The sequence below is a fragment of the Symphalangus syndactylus genome, chromosome 20, assembly GCF_028878055.3.
Source record: "Symphalangus syndactylus isolate Jambi chromosome 20, NHGRI_mSymSyn1-v2.1_pri, whole genome shotgun sequence".
NCBI lineage: Eukaryota > Metazoa > Chordata > Mammalia > Primates > Hylobatidae > Symphalangus > Symphalangus syndactylus.
This window is the reverse complement of record NC_072442.2, coordinates 43729158-43740918: the sequence shown is the minus strand read 5'-3', so window position 1 is coordinate 43740918 and position 11761 is coordinate 43729158. Positions and strand designations below refer to the sequence as shown.

The window sequence follows — 11761 nt, the reverse complement described above, 5'->3', positions numbered from 1 at the left end:
CTGTACCTTGATTTCGTATTCTGAGAGGCTGTTGCTTAGCGGTAGCCCCCTGGTTTCCGTGGCAACGGAAAAGCGCGGGAATTGCAGATACATTAAAACTGCGACTGCGCGGCGTGAGCTCGCTGAGACTTTCTGGCCGGGGTACAGGCCGTGGGATTTCTCAGATAACTGGGCCCCCGGGCTTAGGAGGCCTTCACCTTCTGCTCTGGGTAAAGGTAGTAGAGTCCCGGGAAAGGGACAGGGGCCCAAGTGATGCTCTGGGGGACTGGCGTGGGAGAGTGGATTTCCGAAGCTGACAGATGGGTATTCTTTGAGGGGGGTAGGGGCGGAACCTGAGAGGCGTTAGGCGTTGTGAACCCTGGGTAGGGGAGCAGTTTGTAGGTCGCAAGGGAAGCGCTGAGGATCAGGGAGGGGGCACGGTGTGTCGGAGGGGGAATCCTCGTGATAGGAACTGGAATATGCCTTGAGGGGGACACCATGTCTATAAAAACATCGGCTGGTCAAGAGGTCAGGAGTTCCAGACCAGCCTGACCAACATGGTGAAACTCCGTCTCTACTAAAAATACAAAAATTAGCCAGGCGTGGTGCCGCTCCAGCTACTCAGGAGGCTGAGGCAGGAGAATCGCTAGAACCCAGGAGGCGGAGGTTGCAGTGAGCCGAGATCACGCCATTGCACTCCAGCCTGGGCGACAGAGCGAGACTCTGTCTCAAAAAAAAAAAAAAAAAAAAAAACACCGGCTGGTATGTATGAGAGGATGGGACCTTGTGGAAGAAGAAGTGCCAGGAATATGTCTGGGAAGGGGAGGAGACAGGATTTTGTGGGAGGGAGAACTTAAGAACTGGATCCATTTGCGCTATTGAGAAAGCGCAAGAGGGAAGTAGAGGAGCGTCAGTAGTAACAGATGCTGCCGGCAGGGATGTGCTTGAGGGGGATCCTGAGATGAGAGCAGGTCACTGGGAAAGGTTAGGGGCGGCGAGGCGTTGATTGGTGTTGGTTTGGTCGTTGTTGATTTTGGATTTATGCAAGAAAAAGAAAACAGCCAGAAACATTGGAGAAAGCTAAGGCTACCACCACCTATCCGGTCAGCCACTCCTCTGTAGCTTTCTCTTTGTTGGAGAAAGGAAAAGACCCAAGGGGTTGGCAGCGATATGTGAAAAAATACAGAATTTATATTGTCTAATTACAAAAAGCAACTTCTAGAACCTTTAAAAATAAAGGACGTCGTCATTAGTTCTTTGGTTTGTATTATTCTAAAACCTTCCAAATCTTAAATTTACTTTATTTTAAAATGATAAAATGAAGTTGTCATTTTATAAACCTTTAAAAAAGATATATAGATATATATGTTTTTCTAATGTGTTAAAGTTCATTGGAACAGAAAGAAATGGATTTATCTGCTGTTCGCGTTGAAGAAGTACAAAATGTCATTAATGCTATGCAGAAAATCTTAGAGTGTCCCATCTGGTAAGTCAGCACAAGAAGGTATTAATTTGGGATTCCTATATGATTGTCTCCTATGCAAATGAACAGAATTGACCTTACATACTAGGGAAGAAAAGACATGTCTAGTAAGATTAGGCTATTGTAATTTCTGATTTTTTTAACTGAAGAACTTTAAAAATATAGAAAATGATTCCTTGTTCTCCATCCACTCTGCCTCTCCCACTCCTCTTCTTTTCAACCAAATCCTGTGGTCCGGGAAAGACGGGGACTCTGTCTTGATTGGTTCTGCACTGGGGCAGGAATCTAGTTTAGATTAACTGGCATTTTGGCTTTTCTTCCAGCTCTAAAACCAGCTCCATCACTTGAAATGGCAAAATAAAATCATGGATGAGGCCGGGGGCGGTGGCTCACACCTGTAATCCCAGCACTTTGGGAGGCCAAGGTGGGAGGATCACGAGGTCAGGAGATCAAGACCATCCTGGCCAACATGGTGAAACCCCCTCTCCACTAAAAATACAAAAATTAGTTGGGCGTAGTGGCACATGCCTGTAATCCCAGCTACTCGGGAGGCTGAGGCAGGAGAATCACTTGAACCGGGAGGCGGATGTTGCTGTGAGCCAATATGGCACCACTGAACTCCAGCGACAGAGCTAAACTCCATCTCAAAAAAAAAAAAAAAAAAAAAAACATCATGGATGATTGGTGTCGTTGAAGGGATAGGTATTTGGAAGAACCTTTGTTTGAAACTGGCTCTGTACATACAATGAAATTACATACTCATTTACATATAATGAAATGCAGAGGGTTTTTTTTATATAGGATCTCTGTCAAGAGGCTGGAGTGCAGTAGTGCTATCACAGCTCACTGCAGCCTCAACCTTGTCAGGCTCAAGCGATCCTCCCACCTCAGCCTCCAGAGTAGCAGGGACGATAGGTGTGTACCACCATGCCCAGCTAACTTTTGTATTTTTTTTTTCTTTTTTTGAGACGGAGTCTCGCTTTGTTACCCAGGCTGGAGTGCAGTGGCGCGATCTCGGCTCACTGCAAGCTCTGCCTCCTGGGTTCACGCCGTTCTCCTGCCTGAGCCTCCTGAATAGCTGGGACTACAGGCACCCACTACCACACCCAGCTAATTTTTTTTTTTTTTTTTTAGTAGAGGTGTGGTTTCACCGTGTTAGCCAGGGTAGTCTTGATCTCCTGACCTTGTGATCTGCCCGCCTGGGCCTCCCAAAGTGCTGGGATTACAGGCGTAAGCCACTGTGTCCAGCCATTTCTGTATTTTTCTTTTGTAGAGATAGGGTTTTGCCATGTTGGCGACGCTGGTCTCAAACTCCTGACCTCAAGTGATCTACCCTCCTTGGCCTCTCAAGGTGCTGGAATTACAGGCGTGAGCCATTGCACCCAGCCATGGTCTAAAAATCTTGATTGAAATACCACCTTTTCATTTCCAGACACCCCTATTTAAAATTACAACACCCCCAACACACACTTTATCCTCTATTCCTGCTGCTTCTCTATAACACTGATTACTAGCTGACATTCTATGTAATGTATCCATTTTTTATCTCTAGTCCCACAGAATGTAAACTCCAGGATGGGAGAGATTTTTGTTTTGTTTACGTACATCTGTATATTCAGTAGTTAGAACGGTACTTGGGACTAGTTGCCACTCAAACATTTGTCAAATAAATTAAATAATAAACTAAACTAAATTAGTTCTTTAATTTTTTAAAATATGGTGATGGTTAGTAGTGAGTAACATTCAAAAAATAAGTTGAAAAGTTGTACCATTGCCTCTTACCCACAATAAAAAAGGGTAAATTCAAGGAAATTTTCTTTTGTGCTTTATGAAAGTTGTTTTTCATATTTGAAGTCAAGTTAATCAGATTAAGGAAATGTATGTTGTGTTTTCAGAGAGATACAAGATTTGTAAATAACCATCCTCTCCCTTGCCCTTCAACATTGTAGCTAAACAAAAATAAGAGGAAAACAAGATTTACAATTTATCAATTTATTGAAAATCAGAGCCAGAGAAGCAGGAAATGACATTGTAGGAAAAAACTGCTTTTGAAAAAGCACAAAACTTACTCATGACAATCAGTGATCAAAAAAATCCTCAATAGTGTGGCATTTGGATCCATTTATCATTACATTTCCATGGGAGAGAGTCATAAAAATAGGATGTTCTTTCTCATTCTGGCAAATCAAACCATCGATTAAAAACTCAGATACATAAAAATTAAAGATGTAAGAATGAAAATGCTAAATTCTTATTTTCAGTCAACTATTATGTTTTCTAGCTTTTCATTGCTTTTTTCCTGTTTCCTGTTAGATTAATTTCTTTTTCTTTTTCTTTTTTTTTTTTTGAGACAGTTTCGCTCTTGTTGCCCAGGCGGGAGTGCAATGGCACGATCTCGGCTCACCACAACCTCCACCTCCCGGGTTCAAGCAATTCTGCTGCTTCAGCCTCCGGAGTAGCTGGGATTGCAGGCATGTGCCATCACGCCAGCTAATTTTGTATTTTTAGGAGAGACAGGGTTTCTCCATGTTGGTCAGGTTGGTCTCGAACTCCTGACCTCAGGTGATCCTCCTGCCTCGGCCTCCCAAAGTGCTGGGATTACAGGCGTGAGCCACCGCACCCAGACTTTTTATTTTTATTTTTATTTTTATTTTTTGAGACAGAGTCTCCCTCTGTTGCCTAGGCTGGAGTGCAGTGGCGTGATCTTGGCTCACTGCCAGCTCCGCCTCCCGGGTTCAGGCCATTCTCCTGCCTCAGCCTCCCCAGTAGCTGGGACTACAGGCGCCCACCACTATGCTCGGCTAATTTTTTGTATTTTTAGTAGAGACGGGGTTTTACCATGTTAGCCAAGATGGTCTCGATCTCCTGACCTCGTGATCACCCGCCTCAGCCTCCCAAAGTGCTGGGATTACAGTCCTAAGCCACTCCGCCCGTCCTGGACTTTTTTTTTTTGGGGGGGGATGGAGTCTGGCTCTGTCACCCAGGCTGGAGTGCAGTGGCACCATATTGGCTCACTGCAACCTCCGCCTGCCAGGTTCCTGAGTAGCTGGGATTATAGGCGCAGGCCACCATGGCCGGCTAATTTTGTATTTTTAGTAGAGATAGAGTTTCATCACGTTGGTCAGGCTGGTCTTGAAGTCCTGACCTCGTGATCCACCCGCCTCGGCCTCCCAAAGTGCTGGCGTGAGCCACTGCTCCTGGCTTAAGATTAATTTTTGTTTATTTGTTTGGTTGTTTTGTTTTTGAGAAGGAGTCTCGCTCTTTCACCCAGGCCGGAGTGCAGTGGCGCGATCTCGGCTCACTGCAAGCTCCGCCTCCCGGGTTCACGCCATTCTCCTGCCTCAGCCCCCCGAGTAGCTGGGACTACAGGCCTCCACCACCGCGCCCAGCTAATTTTTTGTGTTTTTTAGTAGAGACGGGGTTTCACCGTGTTAGCCAGGATGGTCTCGATCTCCTGACCTCGTGATCCACCCACCTCGGCCTCCCAAAGTGCTGGGATTACAGGCATAAGCCACCGCGCCCGGCCTTAAGATTAATTTTTAATGGTGTTTTACATTCATTTGTATGGAAAGCTCTAGGATGGGGATCATATAGATGGGGATCACTTCCTTTTAATACAGTACAGTATAGCACAATTTGCAGTTATGTCTTAATATGTGATTCCTGATCATGTGTTATTTGTGGTAGCTATAGGGTAGGTAAGGTTTTCAGCTGTTTTAGGTTTCTTTTTTTTTTTTTTTTTTTTTTGAGACAGAGTCTCGCTCTGTTGCCCAGGGTGGAGTGCAGTGGCTGGGACTACAGGCGCACACTGCCACGCCCAGCTAATTTTTTGTATTTTAGTAGAGACGGAGTTTCACCGTGTTGCCCAGGCTGTTCTCGAACTCCTGAACTCAGGCAATCCGCCCGCCTCGGCCTCCCAAAGTGCTAGGATTACAGGCGTGAGCCACTACGCCTGGCCCTGTTTTAGGTTTCTTGAACTAAAATTCCTTCTGCTGGCTTCTAAGTCACTATTGGCAGCTATTTCTGACAGTTGGTAGTTCTTTGTAACTTTTTACGTATGACTATAACATTTTTGACTTTCAGAAGAATTTGCTAAAACGTGTTCCCCGGTGGGTTGTTGTTTTTCAACCTAAACCTAGCTGCTTTTTCCAGTCACTTAACCGTATTGGAAGCTCAAAATGCAAATATACGGTAGGCCTAAAATATTGCCTGGTTTGAAAATTATTTAAAATATTTGAATCATTTTTATAGTAAACATTTACTCTTATTGGGACCTAGAAGGGGAACATTTTAATTTTTTTCCTTTTCCCTTTTCACACTCTTCCTTCAACATTCATTACCTTTTTACATATTGGAGTTTTCATCTGTTCAAAGTTTGTGTTTACAGTGTGTTTATATAGTTTAGATTATAATTACCATACTGAAATATAATTATTTCAGAATTGAGTCAGTGGTGAGAATGAAAGCCATCTGGTATGATAACTGAATCCAATTTTTCTTTTACGGAGAATTTCTTTGAAATGTAGCTTATCTCAGAAATAGGGATTTAGTAACCAATCAGAGTTTTCTTTGTCAAGGTTGTTTTTCTTTTTAAAGTCACATTTGGTCCCAGTAATAATACCAATGTTGGTACAAGTCATCTCAGGTTGTGAAGCATTTTTCCCAAGTCATCTCAGGTTGTGAAGCATTTTCCCAAGTTGCATTTAATTTTATTCTTGCAATAGCCCAAGGAGACTGGCAGGGTGAATGACAGAGAAGGAAACTGAGGTTCAGGTAGAGTGGTTAGCCCAAGGTGGCTCTGCTTATATACACAACTGGTAGTAGAAACCCAGCCTTCTGACTTAGTTCAGTGTTTTTCTTTTCACTGCCCTGTGCTACGTCAGAAACCCCATGATTACAAGCGTTGTATTACAACCCTTCATAATAAGGTTACTGTCCCCAAGCTTTTCTTGTGATCCTTTTCTTCTTTTTTTTTTTTTTTGAGACGGAGTCTCGCTCTGTTGCCCAGGCTGGAGTGCAGTGGCGCAATCTCGGCTCACTGCAAGCTCTGCCTCCCGGGTTCACGCCATTCTCCTGCCTCAGCCTCTCCAAGTAGCTGGGACTACAGGCGCCCGCCACCACGCCCAGCCAATTTTTTTTGTATTTTTAGTAGAGACGGGGTTTCACTGTGGTCTCGATCTCCTGACCTTGTGATCCACCCGCCTCCCCTCCCAAAGTGCTGGGATTACAAGCGTAAGCCACCGCGCCCGGCCGATCCTTTTCTTTTTTTTTTTCTTTTTTTGAGATGGATTCTCTGTCGCCCAGGCTGGCCCACCTTGGCCTCCCAAAATGCTGGGATTACAGTGTAAGCCACCGCATCTGGCCCTTGTGATCCTTTTCTAAAAAGTTAAATATTTAATGAAAAGAACCACATTCTTGTCACACTGCAAAGTTAGTCGTTCTTTGATGTCTTGCCTGGACTTTATCCAAAAAATCTGTTTCAAAAATTCACATTTAGGGCTAAGTGTAGTGGCTCACGCCTGTAATCCCGGTCGAGGCAGGTGGATCACTTGAAGTCAGGACTTCAAGACCAGCCTGGGCGATATGGTGAAACCCCTTCCTTACCAAAAATACAAAAAAATTAGCACACGCCTATAGTCCCAGCTACTTGGAAGGCTGAGGCACAAGTATCACTTCAATCCGAGAGGCAGAGGTCACAGTGAGCCAAGACCACACCACTGCACTCCAGCCTGAGCTGCAGAGTGAGTGAGACTCCATCTCCAAAAAAAAAAAAAAAAAAAAAAGCTTCACATTCAGAAGAAAGCTAAAGGCCTGGTATAGTAGCTCACACCTGTAATCCCAGCACTTTGGGAAGCCGAAGCAGGAAGATTGCTTGAGGCCAGGCATTCAAGACCAGCATGGGCAACATAGTGAGATCTTGTCTCTACAAAAATTAATTAACATTAAAAATTAAAAAGATAGCTGGGCATGGTGGCTCACTCCTGTAATCCCAGTACTTTGGGAGGCCGAGGCATGGTGGTGCATGCCTTTAGTCCCAGCTACTCGGGAGGCTGAGGCAGGAGAATCACTTGAACCCAGGAGGCGGAGGTTACAGAGAGCTGAGATTACGCCACTGCACTCCAGCCTGGGTGACAGAGTGAGACTCTGTCTCAAAAAAGAAAATTAAAAAGACCAGAATAAAGCTAAAGATTTAAAGTAGCCTGCAGGTTCCTACCAGAAGTTACCAGCTACCTCTCTGATGGTCTTTCCCTACAATATCCCCCTGGATTATTACATTTTAGCACCATGACCTATCCGATGTCCTGCATACACAGGAATGGTCCTGCTCAGGATTTGCCTTCTCTGCTCCCTCTTTCCTGGAATGCTCTTCCCCTAATTGTTGCATAGTGTGTTTCTTTACATTGTTAAGCTGTCCTCTAGTCTCACCTCAGTGAAACCTTTCCTGACTCTCCCCATGTACATCTACCCCCTATACATATTACACTACCTGTTTCCCCTTACCCTGCTTATTTTTTCTCTTTAATACACTTATTCCCATGTATTCTTTAATTCTGCGTCAACTATCTACCACACTAGAATGTGAGTGCAGGCTTTATTTTGTAAGCTGCTATATTTCTATCTCCTAGAATAGTACTTGAATATAGTAGTAGATACTTAATAAGCACTTGTTACATTAGTATAATACATGAATTACTCTAAGGAATGCCTTGGTTTTGTGGATAGACAGGTAGGGATGGGAACTGGGGTGATGTATTTTCTAAAGTTTTTATTTTTTTAAGCATATTATTATTATTATTTTGAGACAGAGTCTAGCTCTGTCACCCAAGCTGGAGTGCAGTGGCACGATTTTGGCTCACTGCAACCTGCGCCTCCCAGGTTCAAGCAATTCTCCTGCCTCAGCCTCCTGAGTAGCTGGGATTACAGGTGCCTGCCACCATGCCCAGTTAGTTTTTGTATTTTTAGTAGAGACAGCGTTTCACTGTGTTGGCCAGGCTGGTCTCAAAATCCTGACCTCGTGATCCGCCCGCCTTGGCCTCCCAAGTGCTGGGATTACAAGCATGAGCCCCCGTGTCTGGCCTTAGTTTCTTTTTTTTTTGAGACAGAGTCTTCCTCTGTCACCTAGGCTGGAGTGCAGTGGCACGATATTGGCTCACTCTGCAACCTCCACCTCCAGTATTCAAGTGATCCTTCTACCTTAGCCTCCAAAGTAGCTGGGACCACAGGCATGTGCCACCACGCCTGGCTAGTGTTTGTATTTTTAGCGTAGACGGGGTTTCACCATGTTGTCCAGGATGATCCGGAACTCCTGAGCTCAGGTGATCCACCCACCTCAGCCTCCCAAAGTGCTAGGATTACAGGCATGAGGCACCATGCCCGGCCTTAAGCTTATTATTTTCTAAATTTCCTTTAGTGAGTACTTACTACACTGTTTTTACAAAGTAATCACAAACCAAACATCATGCCTCTTCTGAAGTTATCTGAGTACACAGTACCATCTGTAAAGTGTTCTTGCCAAAAAGTTGAACCTGAATGTGATTAAGCCTGTAAGTCTAGTTTACAGGAAATAAGGCTAGAGGAACAAGTTAAACCTCACCATGGGGTTATACAATCAGCAAAATCCAGAATGGGGAAACTCCACAGGTCAAATGACCTAATTTTAAAAATAAATGACAAGGGAGGAAAAGTAAGGGACACCTATAGATTAGAAGACACTTGGGGCTGGGCATGGTGGCTCATGCCTGTAATCCCAGCACTTTGGGAGGCGAAGGCAGGTGGATCACCTGAGGTCAGGAGTTCAAGACCAGCCGGCCAACATGGTGAAACCCCATCTCTACTAAAAATACAAAAAATTAGCCGGTCGTGGTGGCGCACGCCTGTAATTCCAACTACTTGGGAGGCTGAGGCAGGAGAATCACTTGAACCTGGGAGGCAGAGGTTGCAGTGAGCCGAGATCACACCATTGCATTCCAGTCTGGGCTACAAAAACGAAACTCCATCTCAACAAAAAGAAGACACTTGGGTTTGTGTGTGTTGGCTCATGCCTGTAAACCCAGTGCTGGGAGGATTGCTTGAGCCCAGGAGTTCAAGGCTGCAGTGAGGTATGTTTGCACCACTGCACTCCAGCCTAGGTGACAGAGTGAGACCTTATCTCAAAAGTAATAATAATTAAAATAATCTGGGGTAGGGGTGGATATAGGTGAAACAGCTTGGCCATGAGTTGATGGTTGTTGGAGCAGGGTGATGGTCCATATAGTTCATTTTGTTTTATTTACTTGAAATTTTGAAATACTTGAAATTTTCCGTATTAAGTTAAAAGGCATTTACAGTAAAAAAAAAAAAAAAAAGTGCTAGGAAGGAATTCAAAAGAAATATAATCAGAAAATTTTGTCTTTATGGAGCTTAGATTTAAGATATGAGATGTGCACCCACAGTGATAGTGCAGAAAAGTATATCACTGGAAATGAATTCGTACGAACTATTATCAACTAATCTTTTAAATGCTGATGATAGTATAGAGTATTGAAGGGACCAATATAATTCTGTTTTGATATCTGAAAGCTCACTGAAGGTAACAATCGTATTCTCTGCTGTATTTTTAGTTCCTGGCACAGCAGACATTTAATAAATATTGAATGAACTTGAAGCCTTATGTTGACTCAGTAATAACAGCTCAAAGTTGAACTTATTCACTAAGAATAGCTTTATTTTTAAATAAATTATTGAGCCTCATTTATTTTCTTTTTTTTTCCCCCTACCCTACTAGTCTGGAGTTGATCAAGGAACCTGTCTCCACAAAGTGTGACCACATATTTTGCAAGTAAGTTTGAATGTGTTATGTGGCTCCATTGTTAGCTTTTGTTTTTGTCCTTCATAACCCAGGAAACACCTAACTTTTTAGAAGCTTTACTTTCTTCAATTAAGTGAGAATGAAAAATCCAACTCCATTTCATTCTTTCTCAGAGAGTATATAGTCATCAAAAGTTGGTTGTAATCATAGTTCCTGGTAAAGTTTTGACCTATATTATCTTTTTTTTTTTTTTAGACAAAGTCTCGCTCTGTCACCCAGGCTGGAGTGCAGTGGCACGATCTTGGCTCACTGCAACCTCTGCCCCCCGAGTTCAAGCGATTCTCCTACCTCAGCCTCCCAAGTAGCTGGGACTACAGGCACCCGCCACCATGCTTGGCTAATTTTTGTACTTTTAGTAGAGATAAGGTTTCACCATATTGGCCAGGCTGGTCTTGAACTCCTGACCTTGTGATCCACCTGCCTCGGCCTCCCAACGTTCTGGGATTACAGGCGTGAGCCACCACGCCCGACGACATATATTATCTATTAGGATGTAACATCATTTTGAACAGTGTTTTGTATTTTTTGTGTCCATCAGTGAAAGCAAACTGCAAGCAGTTGTGAAATAAGCACATTGTGTTTGAGCCTTCCCAGTTTCTCCTTTCTGTTCATTTCTGCATATCCTTATGCATTCCCCCTTCTAAGGGTCAGTGTTTGCCTGCTTTGTAATCATTGTGAAGACAGGAAAGGACTTGATACCAGTTTCTATTTAGGCCAAAATTCATTTATAGCAGTGATTCAAGTTATATTTACGTATTTGATGATCTTGCCCTTTGAAATGAAAATCTTCGTTTCTTAATAAAAGAATTTCAGAAAAAGTAGAGTAGGTAATTTAGTAGAACAAATGGGCTTTCTCCTTTTCTTTATGTGAAGCTATGGCTCACGTCTTACCTTAAATGTCAACTAATTTGTTTTTAAGTATTTATGTACCTGGTACATAACCTGGTACCAGGTACAAACTATGTACTTGGTAAAAAGTTTATTAGCACAAAAAGGTATATGATGCAAAGTATATTTCCCTCTTACCCTACAACCTCTGCCTCCCTGTTCCCTCCCCAGACAACCACAATGATCAATTTCTTATGTATCCTTTGAGGAATTTTTAAATTCCAGACTTCTTAACTTGGGGTTTATGAATCGTCTTTATGAATTTCCTAGAATTATATTTAAATTGTTTTCAAAACTATGGCTATGTACGTTTTTCTGGGAAGATAGTCCATAATTTTCATCAGATTCTTAGGATGTTTCCATAAGCTAAAAAAGGGAACAGCTGCTCCTCTAAGGATAATGAAGGCTGGCTGAAGCTGAAGGAAACCTGTTCCCTTTGGAGAGAGACCCTCTGAACACAAGTCTGCCAGCTGGCTGGTGCCTTCCTCTGAATTCTGTCTTCTTCCCATTCCTCTGTCCCAGTAAGAATTCAGAAGCTCATTTCCACTGTCTTTTCCCTGTCC

At 43.3% G+C, this 11761-nt stretch overlaps 1 protein-coding gene across 50 annotated transcripts in view; it reads left to right on the top strand.

Moving 5' to 3' along the window:
- Positions 1-14: 14 nt before the first annotated feature.
- BRCA1 (BRCA1 DNA repair associated) overlaps positions 15-11761 on the top strand; it is a 102515-nt gene continuing 90768 nt past the window's right edge. For 4 of the 50 annotated variants that reach the window (XM_063629054.1, XM_063629053.1, XM_063629050.1 and 1 more), the window contains exons 1-3: positions 36-741; positions 1367-1465; positions 10227-10280. In XM_063629054.1, the coding sequence (XP_063485124.1) occupies positions 1386-1465; positions 10227-10280 (134 nt within the window). In that variant the 5' untranslated portion in view covers positions 36-741; positions 1367-1385. Of the gene's footprint in view, positions 742-1366; positions 1466-10226; positions 10281-11761 lie in introns of all 50 variants that reach the window. The other 46 variants (XM_063629059.1, XM_063629057.1, XM_063629062.1 and 43 more) reach the window with 31 other exon arrangements.